Here is a 14,736-nt window from a genome sequence, read left to right as displayed (position 1 = left end):
ATTCTTCAATTTCCCACAATCACATCTGTCCACCTACTGTCATACTTATGTTACTGTGGATGACCTGTCCATGTTCCTGGAAGAGGCTGACTCTTCCACCTATACAGTAAGTTTACTGTCTCTTGTTTACTCAAGGACATCTCCATCTGTTCTCCCTTTCTTTCATGTATTTCCCCTTACTACTGGGTCATTTCCATATGAACATGCTTTAACTTCTGATATCTCTAGCCAAAAAAAAAGCTCCCCCCCCCCAACTAGATTGCATACCCTCCTCTAGTTATCTTTACAGCACTGGCTCCTATTAACTCTTACTGGTTTCTCATCTCTCTGACCTCTGAATATTGAAGTGTCCCAGGGCTCAGGCCTCTTTGCTTGCTCCCTTGTGATATCATCCAGCCTTATTGTTTCCAAACACCATTCTTGCTCTTAACTCCCAAATTTGTATCTCAGCCTCAGACCTCCCTCTGAACCTGAAACTCCAAATAGCCTATTTGACAATTGTAATTGGATGTCTGATAGACATCTCAGATTTAACCTGTGCAACACCAAACCACTCCAAAAATTTGTTCTACCAGTCTCTGACCCACTCACTCTTTAATAACCTAATCCAATCCCCCATTATTTCTTACTTACACTACCCCAACCCTCCCTGATTCTGTTCTTGCTCCTTTATAATGTATTCAAAAAGAGTAGCGAGAGTGATTCTTTTAAACTGTTAGATCATGTCCCCTTCCATGGCCTGCCTATCTCAGGGTAAGAGCCACAGTTCTTGTACTTCCTTGACCTCATCTTTGATTACTTTCCTCCGTTGCTCATTTCAACCAGGTTGACCTCCTTCCTGAACCTCAAACAGCCAGGTATGGTCCCACATTAGGGTTTTTGCATTTGCTGTTCTCACTGGGAACACTTCACGGATAACTGGATAGTTTTCTGCCTTGCTCCTCCAGATCTTGGAAGACTTCCCCAACCACGCCTTAGAATAGTAACTACTCCCGTACCCTACTTCCTGTCACCCTCTTCCCTGCTGTTTTTTCTCCATGGAATTTTGCCTCTGACATGTTATATATCTTATTGGTTGACTCCTCCCACAAAAATATAGGCTTCATGAGGACAGTAATCTTTATTTTGTTCAGTGGTGACATAGTGCCCAGAACAGTTTCTGCCTATGTTAGGTGCTCGGTAAATAAGTGTATTTCTGGGATCTTTTTGCTGCTTCAACAAACCTATTATGAACTTTAAAAAAAATTAAAAATGGTACCCAATACTGGGAAGAGTGAGATAGTCTCTCAAACACTGATGTTTGCTTCTATCAAAATAGATAAAATTGAGGAATTTTTAAAAAGTATTTAAAAATTATAGCTTGCTTGGGAAGGGGGATGGAAACTGCTGTTTATAACATTTGACCCAATAATTCCATAGTGAGCAGTCTTGTTAGGAAGATAATTAAAAATGAAGACAAAGATTTATATCCAAAGGTACTTGTTTAGTTTAAAAAAACAAACAAACAAACAAACAGAGGAATGCTTAAATGCCTAAAAGATAAGTTCATGGGCAGCCGGGGTGGCTCAGTGGTTTAGCGCCTGCCTTCCGCCCGGGGTGTGATGCTGGAGACCAGGGATCGAGTCCCACGTCGGGCTCCCTGCATGGAGCCTGCTTCTCCCTCTGCCTCTCTCATGAGTAAATAAATAAAATCTTAAAAAAAAAAAAAAAAAAAGGAAAGCTTCGTGGCATATGTAGATGCCCTTAAAAAAAAAGATATGTTCATATGATGGGCTTTTAAGCAACCATTAAAATAATATTAAGACAATTTTAGAAACGTGGAAACACTTATGATGTGATATTTAGAAAAAAAATTGGATACAAAAACTTCCACTTGTACTAAAAATGTCCAGCATGCATACTGGGAGTAAATAATCCAAAATACTACCAGTGCCTGTTTGGGGGGAGTGAGAGCTCAGGTAATTTGCATTTTCTTGATTAAAAAAAAAATACTTGCCTATACGCGCCAACTTTTCGCTCATGAGCTGGCACTGTCACTAACGCACCTCCTCCCCTCGTTCCTTCCTTCGTTCACCTCAGCCGGTAATGTCATTTCCCAGCATCCGGGGTGGGCCCGGACCTCACCTTTCAGAGCCTCCTGGATGTATTTCTCCAGGTAGTATTTTCTGAGCTCATCATTTTCCAGAGACTGGTCATCGATGCCGCTGGCCGTGATGTACACGTCCACGTCTCCGTAGTTCTTCTGGATCCACCTGAGCACCTTGCGCTCCCCCCAGGGCAGGACGGCCAGGCGGCTGGGGGAGCTCAGGCAGGTGATGTCCTGCAGGAACTGGACGTCGCGGTCCGCGTCGTAGCGGCTGCCGTTCTGGCGCGCGTGCATCACGAACCTGGTGGTGAAGTGGTTCAGCGCGTAGAAGTCGGCGGCGCCCTTGACCAGCCTCCTCTCCTCGTCGGTGAAGCGGGGCAGGGTGGAGCGCGAGAGCCCCTGCCTGTTCTTGGAGGCGATGTACTCCCTCATGGCCGACGGGTAGTCCCCGGTCTTGAAGAGCGGCTCGGCGAACCAGGCGATTTCGAACTGCAGGAAGCGCTCGGCCGCCTTCCAGTGCGAGGCGGCGTAGGGGTTGGCGGGTTCCGCCCAGTCCGAGTGCAAGGACAGCGACACGGCCCCGCGCTGCGCCGGCCTGTACCGCCGGTCGTACAGGTGCCACACCAGGGCGTGGGCGATCAGCAGGTTGTGCGCTGCCCGGTAGGTGTCGCTGCCCGTGTGGCTGTAGACGTCACTCAGCCGGTTGGGCTCGTTGATGGTGATCCAGAGCTTCACCAGGTCCCCCAGCTCCTGGAAGCACAGCCCGGCATAGTCCTGGAAGGCGCGGGCGGTGGACGCGTTCAGCCAGCCCCCGCTGTGCAGCAGGGGCGAGGGGAGGCCCAGGTGGGCGTGGGTCGGGTAGTACAGCGTGACCATCGGGGAGATGCTGAGCTTCAGCGACTCGCTGACCACGCACCTGTAGTACCGCAGGGCTTGTCGGTTAACCGTGGACAGGTTGCCAGTGGGAAGGATGGAGGGCCAGTCCAGAGCAAACCTGTAGTGAGTGACGTTCATCCTCGCCAACATCTCAAGTTGTCTTTTGATGCTGACAAAATCTGTGCATTGAGCCGGCCGTGTCTTCAGCCTCACCCCTTCCACTCGGTGCAACAGTCTGTTGCCTGTCACATTCCACACATACAGGTGAGGGTCGCTGAACTGTGGGGAGGAAGCCACGACTTTGGGCTGTGAAAAACAAGCACATTCAGGTAAAGCACACCCGGCTCACGGGCCCTTAGCGTGCACCGTCGAAGAGGACGAAGAAGAGCCCCGGTCTTACTGTGCTGCTTACTGACAATAGAGAAAATGAATGAAGCATGGAGCCTTAACCACCTGCATGTTCTTGCAGCGCTGGTGATGTCATGCAAGAGGCCTGCTGGATTATCCTCCCATCTAGCTCTTGCAATCTCTCAGGGAGACCAGAAGACAGGGAAGGGACCACACCCACGGCTTGGCTTCCAAGGCAAGTTGTTTTTCAGAAAACACTGAGAAACGGTTTTCTAGTTTGTTTGTCCTAAAAACTGAAGTGACGTAGTGGGGTCTCACATGATTCTGTTCAAATGCATCTGGAAATTTGGCTTGATACCCTTAGTTAGAAGGAAGGTTGACCTTCCAAACCCTCCCATAAATGGACAGCAAAGTTGAAAATTCCAGCTGCAAAGGATTTCACTGAGATCAGAACTTGGAGTTAGAGGTGGCTGGTTGACCCAGTCAGAGGTCTTAAAAGAGGCCAGTGGGATGGCGTAGGGAACAACCCCTTACCTTTTACCTAACGCAACTCTCTAACACCTTATATTTGAAAGGTCCAAGGGAGACCACATATGCATCATTATGTTGTCCCCACCCAGGTACCTGTGAGAACACGGCATGTGTTCATCCAATAGGAAAATACCAAACACCCTCTTTATGCAAGGTACTGGGATTATGACTGGAAAAAAAAACATAAAATATCCCCAGGAAACTCCCAAATTGACTTTGGATCTGATGGTGTGTCATACCCTGCCTCCCAGTAAGAAGATAATCCTGGACTCCTGTCCTTATTCTGCCCCCCTTGAAACTCGGACTTGGCAACTCTGTATAGTGACAGAGCAATCTCACGCACCGCACAGGTGTGTTGTGAGGAGTCAATGACTCTGGGAAAGCACTCTGTCAACTCTAAAGCAATCTACAAACATAAGGTGGTCATGACTTGGGTTTAGTTTTCCACGGTTGCAATAATTTCCTGTTAGGCCCTTGAGTCTAAATTAAAACAGAAAAGGGCTTAAGAGAAACATTTCCAACTTCAAAATTAATAAGAAAAAATAAAAGTTCTGTACCTGTTTTAAAGTACTTTTCCTTCCTATGGCTGAGTTTAAATACACCTGGAAAAATGGTAATTAACCTTGGGTAAATATTTTCCCTCTAATTGTTTTCTCGTGTGTCATCCTTCATAGTCTAATTACAAAACCATATCACTGCCCACTTACCATCTGCCAGCTAGTTATCTAGAACATTAAACTAAGAGAACATTGATCATGTGAGCATGAAGTTAAATCTGCATATAATTGAGTAAAATCCTTCTAGCTTAGATTGACAATCCCAGTGTTTTGAGACCTCAGAGCATCTTAATGTTGAAAGGATGTTCAAAGAGCAATCTTGCTATGAGGTAAGGCAAGCCAAATGCAAATCTTTTAAAAACCTCCAAAAAGCATTCGGTTGAGAAGTGGGTGTGATTAATCTGCTTAGACATCTGGTTGGAAATGGTGAAGTATGATCTCAACCCTAGCTCCCAAGAGCTTAGTTCTAAAATTCTGTTTCCCACTAAGAGGATCCTGGACTCCTTGGAGAAATGGCTTTTTCCTATCTGGGGCAGGAAAAGAATGAGGTGATGCTGGTACATCTTATGCCAGAAAAATAAGGATGCACTGAAAAACTGAAAAGGAAATGTCACACAGGAGCAGTTTGAAGGAGTCCCACTGGCCACCTTTGAGATAATTTGAGCATCAAAAGGACTAATGAAACAATTATAGTAATGAATTATATATAATGCATTGAAATTAAAAGAATTACCTAATATACGTAGAAGGAATAACAATTAGAAATTCATCATTTTGCAATCTACAAAGTAATCATTCAGGTAAAGTTTATGAATCAATATTAAGGCCATTAGTAGGGCGCCTGGATGGCTCAGTGGTTGAGCATCTGCCTTTGGCTCAGGTTGTGATCCTGGAGTCCTGGGGTTGAGTCCCACATCAGGCTCCTTTCAGAGAGCTTGCTTCTCCCTCTGCCTGTGTCTCTTCCTCTCTCTGTGTGTCTCTCATGAATAAATAAATAAAATCTTAAGAAAAAAAAGACCATTAGTGATATGTTGTTGGGAAGCAGGATATGTATATGGTCTCTAAGTGTAACCAGCTGATTACTTCTTTTTTTTTTTAGATTACTTCTTAATTACAAATGGAAAAGTTACCTTTCAATTAAGAGATCTGGCAAATGCTGCCTTAATCAAGAAATATGGTAACTACTACTTCAACACAATAACATCTTCCATAATGAAACAATGACACGTGCTTCCTGATGCAATATATTGGGAAATACAACCTCATCTATGTAGTATCTTTACAGAAGTTTATTTATCTTTACAATAAAGAAACAAAGAAATGGAGAACATGAGACATTCTCCAATCAAATGTTCTGGGCTCTTCAAAAGTGATAATAACATGAACTTGGGGGAATTATTCTGAATTAAAGGAGGCTGAAGATAAATGACAACCAATGTGTCATCCTTGTTTGTATTCTTGATCTAAAAATCTTTATTTTTTAAAATTTTTTTAAAATTTTTTATTTATTTATGATGGTCACACACACAGAGAGAGGCAGAGACACAGGCAGAGGGAGAAGCAGGCTCCATGCACCGGGAGCCCGACGTGGGATTTGATCCCGGGTCTCCAGGATCGCGCCCTGGGCTAAAGGCAGGCGCTAAACCGCTGCGCCACCCAGGGATCCCTCTAAAAATCTTTATAAGGACATTTTGAGAACATTTAGGATAATTTGAATATGGAATGTATGTTAGATGATATGAATCAATATTAAATATTATGGGTTTGATAATACTATAATGATATAGGAGAATGTTCTTATTTTTAGGAGACACGTTTAAATAGAAATATTTTGGGGTGAAGTGTAATAATGTCTGCAACTTTTCACTGGCTTATAAAAGAGAGATAAAGCAATTGTGGCAACATGGTAACAATTAGTCAATCTAGATGAAGGGAATATGAGTGTTTATTGCACTAGGTTGAAATTTCTCAAAACAAAAGGTGAGAGGAGAAAAGAATACTCAGAGGCTGGAGGAAAATAAGATAGGGATGTTTATAGGTAGATATACTAATATTTTTTAAGTGTTACTTTCATTTTGTCAGTCTTCCTATAGAGGACATCTAGTTTTTTGGCATCTACTCACACATCCTCTGACTGTGTTTTCAAAAAGCACTCTCATTTTTCTTGGCAAACAATTCATCCTCACTCTTAGTCCAAGTTCAAGGGCAGCTGATGTCTACCTGGGCTTCAGGTGTAAGCATGAGACTCAGAACTAGTTGATCATTAGAATTGCTTTCCTCTGACCCAAGTGATTCACTCTTCCTCCTAGGAGTAGGGGTAGGGTCCCCAGGTAGGATAGACATTCACAGTGTCAATCACTGGGGCACAAGTGGGTCTTTAGATGAAGCAGAAACTTGCAGGTTGGGTCATATACAGGCAGGAACTCTTATCTCTCCTGGGATCTTTCTTTGTTGGGTGTGGAATTATAGAAAGTATAAACCCATTTGAAGTAGTAGGGGAAAGATGGCCCGCCTTTGCCATGTGGAAGAGATAGCAACCGAGTAAGTAGTTGGCTCTACAGGAGACACAAGTTGAAGATGAGTCAGTTCTGTATTTAGGTTACTCTATCTTTCCCCCCTATATTATCTCTGAGCCTTTACCAAATCATGTTTAAGTATCAACAGGGACTGAGATTCATAATATGTGAACTTTGTTCATTCATGGTTTGAGCCCTTTTGTCTGGTCTCATCCCTTGTAGATCTTGCTGGCTTTCCATATGCTTCTAGAATATAGGCTGTAGTGTGGTATTGTGAGGTCTTATAGCATGGTGTCAGGAAGCAGACAGATCTGGGTACCGTGAACAAATTAGGTAACCTCCCTAAGCCTCAGTTTCCTTGCTTGTAAAATGAGGGTTTTAAGATTTAGGAGAGAGAATATGCATATATGCAACAGTTATATGCTTGGCACATAATAAGGACTTAAAAAAATAGCTGCGGGCAGCCCGGGTGGCTCAGCGGCGCCGCCTTCAGCCCAGGGTGTGGTCCTGGAGATCTGGGATGGAGTCCCATGTCCTGCTCCCTGCATGGAATGGAGACTGCTTCTCCCTCTGCCTGTGTCTGTGCCTCTCTCTCTCTCTCTGTGTGTGTGTGTGTGTGTGTGTCTCTCATGAATAAATAAATCTTTAAAAAATAGTTGTTATTATTTTGAAAAGAGCACTGTAAATGTGGGGGCTTGGGGATGCCTGTTACAGTCCTGCTACTACTTATGTTACCTTGGACTCATTTATGAAATGATAGATCTCACTTTCCTTATCTGTAAAATGAAGGATTTGGAAGAGGAGGTCTCTAAGGTCTCATCTGGCTCTAAAAGTTGTCCTTAACAAATTCACTTTGCATGGTACATGGCCGGTGCTCAGTGGTCCATGTACCTGACGCTGCCCTAGTAAGGCACACAGCAGGGAGCAAAGCCTCAAGCATCTCCACCTTTCTGCAGAAAAAGCTTGCATTCTAGTAGGGTGAAAAAATGACATAAGAAAAATCCATAGAGCAGTTACAATGGGCTGTGGAGGTGGGGGACATGGGGAGATATTGGTCAAAGGGTACCAACATCCAGTGATAAAATTAAGTTCTGAGGATCTGATACACAGCATAGTGATTATTAGTAATCACGCTGTATTACATAAAGTTGCCAAGAGAATAGATCTTAAATGTTCTCACCACAAAAAGAAATGGGAATTTTGTTTTGGTGGTATTCATTTTGCAATATATAATTGAATCAAGTCAATGTGTTGTACATGTTAAACTTACATAATGTGGTAGTCAGTTATATCTCAATACAGCTAGAGGACAAAAGAAACGTGTGAAAAGTACATAGTATTATGTTAGATAGTGATGAATAGCATATATGGGGGGGGAAGGAATAAAGGGGAAGGAGAGGATTGTGATGTTTTTGGAGTGGAGGGAAGCCTTATTGAGAAGGTGGCAATTAAGTAAGTCATGTGATGAAGGTGACGAATGAGGCTTGGGAGTCCCCACCAGGACGTAGGGACCTCATAAGGCAAATTATTCAAATCTATCAAATAACAGGAACCACTTAAATAAAGGGCCACTAATAATTTGCTTTTAGCAAAACAAAATCTATAAAAAGTTTATAATTTTGATACTACTGACCAATGCCTCTTGCAAAAATAGCTATAAGTTCCCTGGAGACTGTATACTTCTTGAGGGCAGCCTCCCATCTCCATCACCAAAGATAAATTCTAGCTCTCCGTAAGCCTTGATTCTCACCTTCCTTCCTCTTACCCCAACTCCCCTCTATAACCTCCAAACAGTCATATTTGCTATTGTCTGACAGCTGTCACTGAATAAAGGAAATAAAATACTGTGTACTATTTACACCAATTTATGGTTACTTTGTAAGCAGTCACTTACCTTAAGGACAGATTCGGTGACACCCCATGAGAAGTCACAGGGAAACTGACCCTGCACATCTGGGGTGGACTCTTTGAAAGTAAAACCATTTTCTTGTATGATCTGTTTATAGTAATATGCTGAAGACTTGGGCTTTCTTTCTTTTTGTTTACTATTAAAATCCACATAAAATAATCCTCGGCGAGTGGAGTAAGCATCCTGCCATTCAAAGCCATCCAGGAGAGACCAAGCAGTGTAGCCAAACACTTGTATTTCGTCAAACCTTATTGCTGCACAGAGGAAGAAAAGCAGAGATGTTCACTCTTGCTCATGTTTATGATACGCTAACAATCTGCCAGGGGACATGTTGCCAGGAGCATATTGTGAAACCAACTTTTTTCCTAAATTATAGGCTCATTATATAAAATAGAAGATTCATGTTTATACTTGAGAAGCGGCAGTCAGTTTCATCCAGAATGGTCCTCCCCCTACTCACAACAAGTAAAAGACACAGTTAAAAGATCAATTTTAAAATATTCCTGAGAATATTAGTGTGTGAATCTGTGTCAGAAGGCATAGAAATTCCCAGAACCCTTTGGGACCAAGGCAGATGTCTGCTCGTGACCAAGAGTTTTTCACTGCAAGCTTGGGTTAGTTCCCATTTGTGCACAAACTATCTTCTATGAAACCACCCTTTAAGGACTGAAAAATCAGCTTGCAGAATGACCATAAGTGAGTGTCCATGAGGAGAAATAGTATAATGCTTTAAGAGAACTGACTGGTGAGGGGCAGGAGGTAGGAGGGTGCTATGCTCCTGGGAGGGTGCTATTGGGCAAATTTCTTGACCTCGTTTGTTAACAGAAAAGATTGGAAAAGATCTTTCAGGATCTTTAAAAACTCTGATTCAATAACTTATTTTTTAAAGATCTATTTTTTTTTTTCGAGAATGTGGGACTCGAACTTACAACCCCAAGACCAAGAGTCACATGCTCTACCGACTGAGCCAGCCAGGCACCCCTGATTCAATAACTTTTAGGAATTGGGTAGAAATGAAATATGAGAATCAACAACAGCAATAAAAGCAACAAATACCCAAATCAATTAAGAACTATTTTTCTTTTCTCTCATAGAAATGCATCACTTCCGCATTTTTGGGTTTTTGTCACTGATGTTCTTTTCCTAAAAGGTGCGAGATCCAGCCCAAGAGATTCTAGTGAGATCAATACATTCCAGTAGGCCCTGGTTCTACTCCCTTTGGTGTTGTAGGGCCCTCAGGGGAGATGGAATGGTAACACCTAGGGAATGGATACCCCTTCTGCCCAACTGCATGGTATTTGGCCAAGGCTCTCTAGGCAGAGTCCTTTGCTCTGGAGGCCCCCATGTGCACATGCCCATGGCTGGGCGTGGCTGTTCCATGCTGCTCCTTCCCACAGTTTGGGGCAAAAAGATCTTGCTCTCCCTGAGGACCTTCCCTGAAGGTACTCCTGCAGAACCTGTGTTTTCCTCTAGGCTTGTGACTTCTAAATTATAATTAGTTAATTAGTTTATTTATTTTAAAGTAAACTCTATCCCGAATGTGGGGCTGGGACTCAACACCCTAAGATCGAGAACTGTATACTCAGGAGCGCCAGGGTGGCTTAGTTGGTTAAGCATTTGACTCTTGGTTTAAGCTCAGGTTGTGATCTCAGGGTCTTGAGATCGAGCCCTGTAACAGGCTCCACATTCAGTGCAGAGTCTGCTGGTTCCTCTCCCCCTGCTCTAATCCCAGTTACTCTCTCTCTCTCTCTCTCTCTCTCTGGAATAAATAAAATCTTCAAAAAAAAAAAAGTTGCATGCTCTACTGACTGGGCCAGCTAGGCACCCCCAGGCTTGTGACTTCTAAAGAGGGCTACAAACTTTTAGAAAGATCTACTGAGAATTTCTTTATATTTGGGTGAAATGGAGCCCAATTCTGTAGGGGACAGACCCATCATCATTTAAGTTTGTCTTCTGCTCCATTATTTCAATCAGCCACCTGTAGATGTCACTACTTGAGTAGCGGAAAAGGAATGAGGGGGTTAGTAGGGGTCAGAGAAACATCCAGGAGCAATAGAAATTACTCATTTTTGCCATTCATGGCTCACTCTTTAGACCTTTTCACCATTTAGTCATGTAATAGAATAAAAAGAGCACAATTTATTTTTCCTTTAAAGATTTATTTATTTACTTATTTGAGGTAGATCAAGTAGGGGGAGGGGCAGAGGGAAAGGGAGACAGAGAAAAGCAGGCTCCCCACATAGACCTCCACAGGGCTCCATGCCAGGACCCTGAGATCACAACCTGAATCCATATCAAGAGTGGAATGCTCAACCAACTGGTCATCCAGGTGCTCTTTTTAAGGAGCACAATTTCAAGAAAAGCTTTCAGTATCTTAAACTAAGGTACTACTGTTGGAAAACTTTGGAACATATCTCTTGTAGCATGTGTCCTTTTAAAAAGGATGATTGAGCATGAGGGCAACTGGGTGGCTTAGTCAGTTAAGTGTCTAACTCTCGATTCAGGTCATGATCTCAGGCTTGGGAGATCAACCCTTTCATGAGTCTCTATGCTCAGCGCGGAATTTGCTTGAGAATCTCTCTCACTTGCCCCTTGCTCCTCCATATCTCAAATAAATAAACACATTTTTTAAATCTTTAAAAAAATAAAAAGAATGATACAGCACCTTGTTGCCAATCAAGGGTGTATATCTACAGTCTAGTATTATTTTGTTTTCAAACTCTTATTTAAAAAGGACATGAGAGTAACACAAAAATTCTATCAACATTGCACAATGGGAAAGCCCAACAACAATAATATGTTCAAAGATGACTTTAAGTGTCCTATAGGATATGTATTCCAAAGTTTTAAAAAATTGAGCTAATGTGCAACCAACCTTGAAGAACCTGGTTGAGGAAATTCTTCATCATGTAAATGGCTGTGGTATCTTCTGTTTTCACATGACTGTCTGTGAACCAGCCATTCTCAGCAATCAAGATTCGGGGGTTGCCATATTCCAGTTTAATCCAATTCAGCACTTCTCTTAAATTGAGTGACACATTTTGTCCCATTTTAGCCATGGTGTTCTGGGGCTTGAAATTGTTGGGTCCAAAGGAAAAGGCAAAGAAGTCAGCTGTGCCCCTCACTTCATTCTTCTCTGCTTCAGAGAAAAGGGGTAGAGTGGAGAGCAACTTCTTTTTCATCACTTCTGGATAGTCTCCATTCCCATGGATGGGGTTGGCAAACCACCCGAGCACTGAAACCATGGATTGTTGACATTTGAGTATATCCATCATGTTTTCTGATCTGTTTGGTTCAATCCAATGGGATCCCAACGTGATTGATAACAAACCCTTCTGATATGGGCGGAAATTTGTGTTGTAGTTATGCCAAACTTTCGAATGAGCCTAATAAGAAGAAAATATCATTAATCTTTATGGTCCTAACTCACAAGGATTGTAACTTGGCTGGTAGAAGGTCTTTTCATGGACCAATTAGTGAAGCACACGATGCAGCAGAGAGCTGTCAGGGAACCCTAATGATCTCAAAGTTTGCTCTCTGTCTGCTTCTGCTGTGCCTCCAATGTAAAGCCTCTCCTATTGGATTGCCAATGGGCAGGCAAAGAACCCTGGTCCAAACTTCATCTTACTTTTGCTCTCTCTGGCTCCTTTCATGCGCCCTCTTGGTGCTGAGTGTAGGTAAGGTGTGGATTACAGAGTTTCTTCCTCTCCTTAAAAAGACAAAGAGCAATGATCTTTCATTGTTCTACAGAATCTCCTTTTAGCCCTAACTTAGAAGTCCTAGATAATGCACTCTCAAAGTCCTGTAAATGAATAATAGAGCCCATCTTCTGGGCTTGTGAAGATTGAATGAATTAATACATGTAAAGGACTTTAGAATAGTGCCTGGCACAGGGTAACCCCTATATGATCCATTATTATTACTAGTTACTATTATTTTTATAACACTAATATTGTTAATATAACTTATTTTTATAACTCTTCTTTTATAACAATATTGTTATTATTAATATAACAGTTATTATTACTGCTATTGTAAAAGGATGACAGGGATTATACCCTGTAGGAAAGAGTGTGGGTTTTGGGTTCAGCACTCTTGGGCTTGAAGTTCAGATACTTACCATGTGGCCTTAGATAATTCACTTAACCTTTCAGAAATCACTTAGTATCTTCAGCTGTAAAATGAAGTTAATAATAATAATAATAATATCATTTGTAAAGTTGTTAGATGTGACGCTAACATATATATTAAATGTGTAGCACACAATGAAGCATGTAGGAGGTACTGCTCAAAGATGCATGTCGTTGCTATTGGTCCTCCCACAATTTACATTTCCAGTTGGGTTTTCTTGTAACAGAGGCTCATGATAGGTTTCTAGTCTACTTAAGAGGTACTCAGTGAGCACTAGCTTAATGCTTGGTTTGCCTTGGCCTGCCCTGAGAGGCTGAAATAAGTGGTACAGAAATGTGCCCTCAGGAGCCAATAATCTTATTGAGAAAATAAGATGGAATATGTGGAAGAAAACATGTAGAAAACAGCATTAAATAGGTCTTTAAATGAAAAAATAATTAAAAGTTTGGTAAAGAGTCATGAGCTATTTCAGGGGGAGCCAATATCAAGGCCTACAATTAAGGACTCTAGGCCAGTTAATGCTCAGGGTCACTTGGTGACCCGGGCAGCCTTAGAATTGTCCTTTATCTGTGTGACAGTATCTCTTCCCCTCAGACTTGCTTGCCTCCTGACATCTCTTCCAAGGTGTCCCAATTCCTCCTCTGTTTAGGTGTTTCTAAAACAAGTGCACAAACCCTTACTATTTTTAACTCACAATATCTGCTTTCCGTTTTGTTTCTTAGTTTGTCTTTTGCTCATTAGAGCTGTATTTTGTACTGGGTTGAATGATCTGAAATGCCTTTTTGTAGGCCAAAAACAATCATATCTGAACAATGGTTCAAACCTCATAGATCCTGGGTTGCTCAGTTAGTTGAGCGTCTGAAGCTTGATTTTGGCTCAGGTCATGATCTTGGGGTCCTGGAATGGAGCCCCACAACCAGCTTCCCGCTCCAAGAGCCTGCCTGTCTCCTTCTCCTTTTGCCTCTCCCGACCCATGCTCTCTCTCTCTCAAATAAATCTTAAAAAACAACAAACAAAACAAAACAAAACAAAAAAAACAGAACAAAAAACTAATAGATTCTGTGGACACTGAAAATGTTCCATAAATTGTGTTAGGATGGGGAGAGATAGGTGTTACCCTAAGAGGTAAGGATTCTAGAACAGATGCCTCCTTGCTTTATGCAATAGCTAATTTAAATCCTTCCCTGAAAGATTTTCTGAAGGAGTAGATGCTTTGAAGTATTACCACTATTCCACTTGTCCTTGCTCAATTTTCACGGGAAGATCCTGGAATCATTCAGCACCCAAACATTCTCCAGGATGTTCTTCTACTAGAGAAGTATTTAGGCTGTGGCCTTCTCCCTAACCCAGAACCTGAGTTCCGACTTCTGGAAGGAAACACAGAGGGAGTCTGGGACAGACTTCACCTGAAATGGTCTTAGGTGCTCTTTCTAGGCTTTTCTGGAGCTGAAATAACAATAGAGAGACTTGAAAGCTGCTCCCTTTTCTTTCTTCCTTTTTTTTTTTCCTTCTGATTCGCTACGAAAGCAATCGTGCATGACTAGAATTCAAAGGCAGCATTCTTTGCTTTATTGCAATCTCTCTTTTAATCTTTTGCTATCCTCTGTAATTTCATTCACAAACACCACAGTGATCAGCTCGTCTCTTCAGGGCTGTTGTGCCCCTCTGATGTGTAAACTATAAAGCACTGGACACACAAGATTCCAAGTCACAATTAGTTGCCTCACAACTACGATGCCGTCAGACACTAAAAAGAAAGATGGAATCAGTATACATTTATTA

The 14,736-nt window shown here is 42.3% G+C and overlaps 1 protein-coding gene across 2 annotated transcripts in view; it reads right to left on the bottom strand.

The window, feature by feature from the left end:
- KLB (klotho beta) overlaps window positions 1-14,736 on the bottom strand; it is a 35,260-nt gene that overhangs the window by 2,173 nt on the left and 18,351 nt on the right. Inside the window, exons 2-4 of one of the 2 annotated variants that reach the window (XM_055326153.1) lie at window positions 11,699-12,209; window positions 8,809-9,077; window positions 2,125-3,268 (exon numbers count right to left, since the gene is read on the bottom strand). In XM_055326153.1, the coding sequence (XP_055182128.1) occupies window positions 2,125-3,268; window positions 8,809-9,077; window positions 11,699-12,209 (1,924 nt within the window). Of the gene's footprint in view, window positions 1-1,996; window positions 3,269-8,808; window positions 9,078-11,698; window positions 12,210-14,736 lie in introns of both variants that reach the window. The other variant, XM_055326154.1, reaches the window with a different exon arrangement.

Source organism: Nyctereutes procyonoides, unplaced genomic scaffold (genome assembly GCF_905146905.1).
Source record: "Nyctereutes procyonoides isolate TBG_1078 unplaced genomic scaffold, NYPRO_anot_genome, whole genome shotgun sequence".
NCBI lineage: Eukaryota > Metazoa > Chordata > Mammalia > Carnivora > Canidae > Nyctereutes > Nyctereutes procyonoides.
The sequence above is the reverse complement of the archived record's forward strand: the minus strand, read 5'-3'. Positions and strand labels throughout refer to the sequence as shown.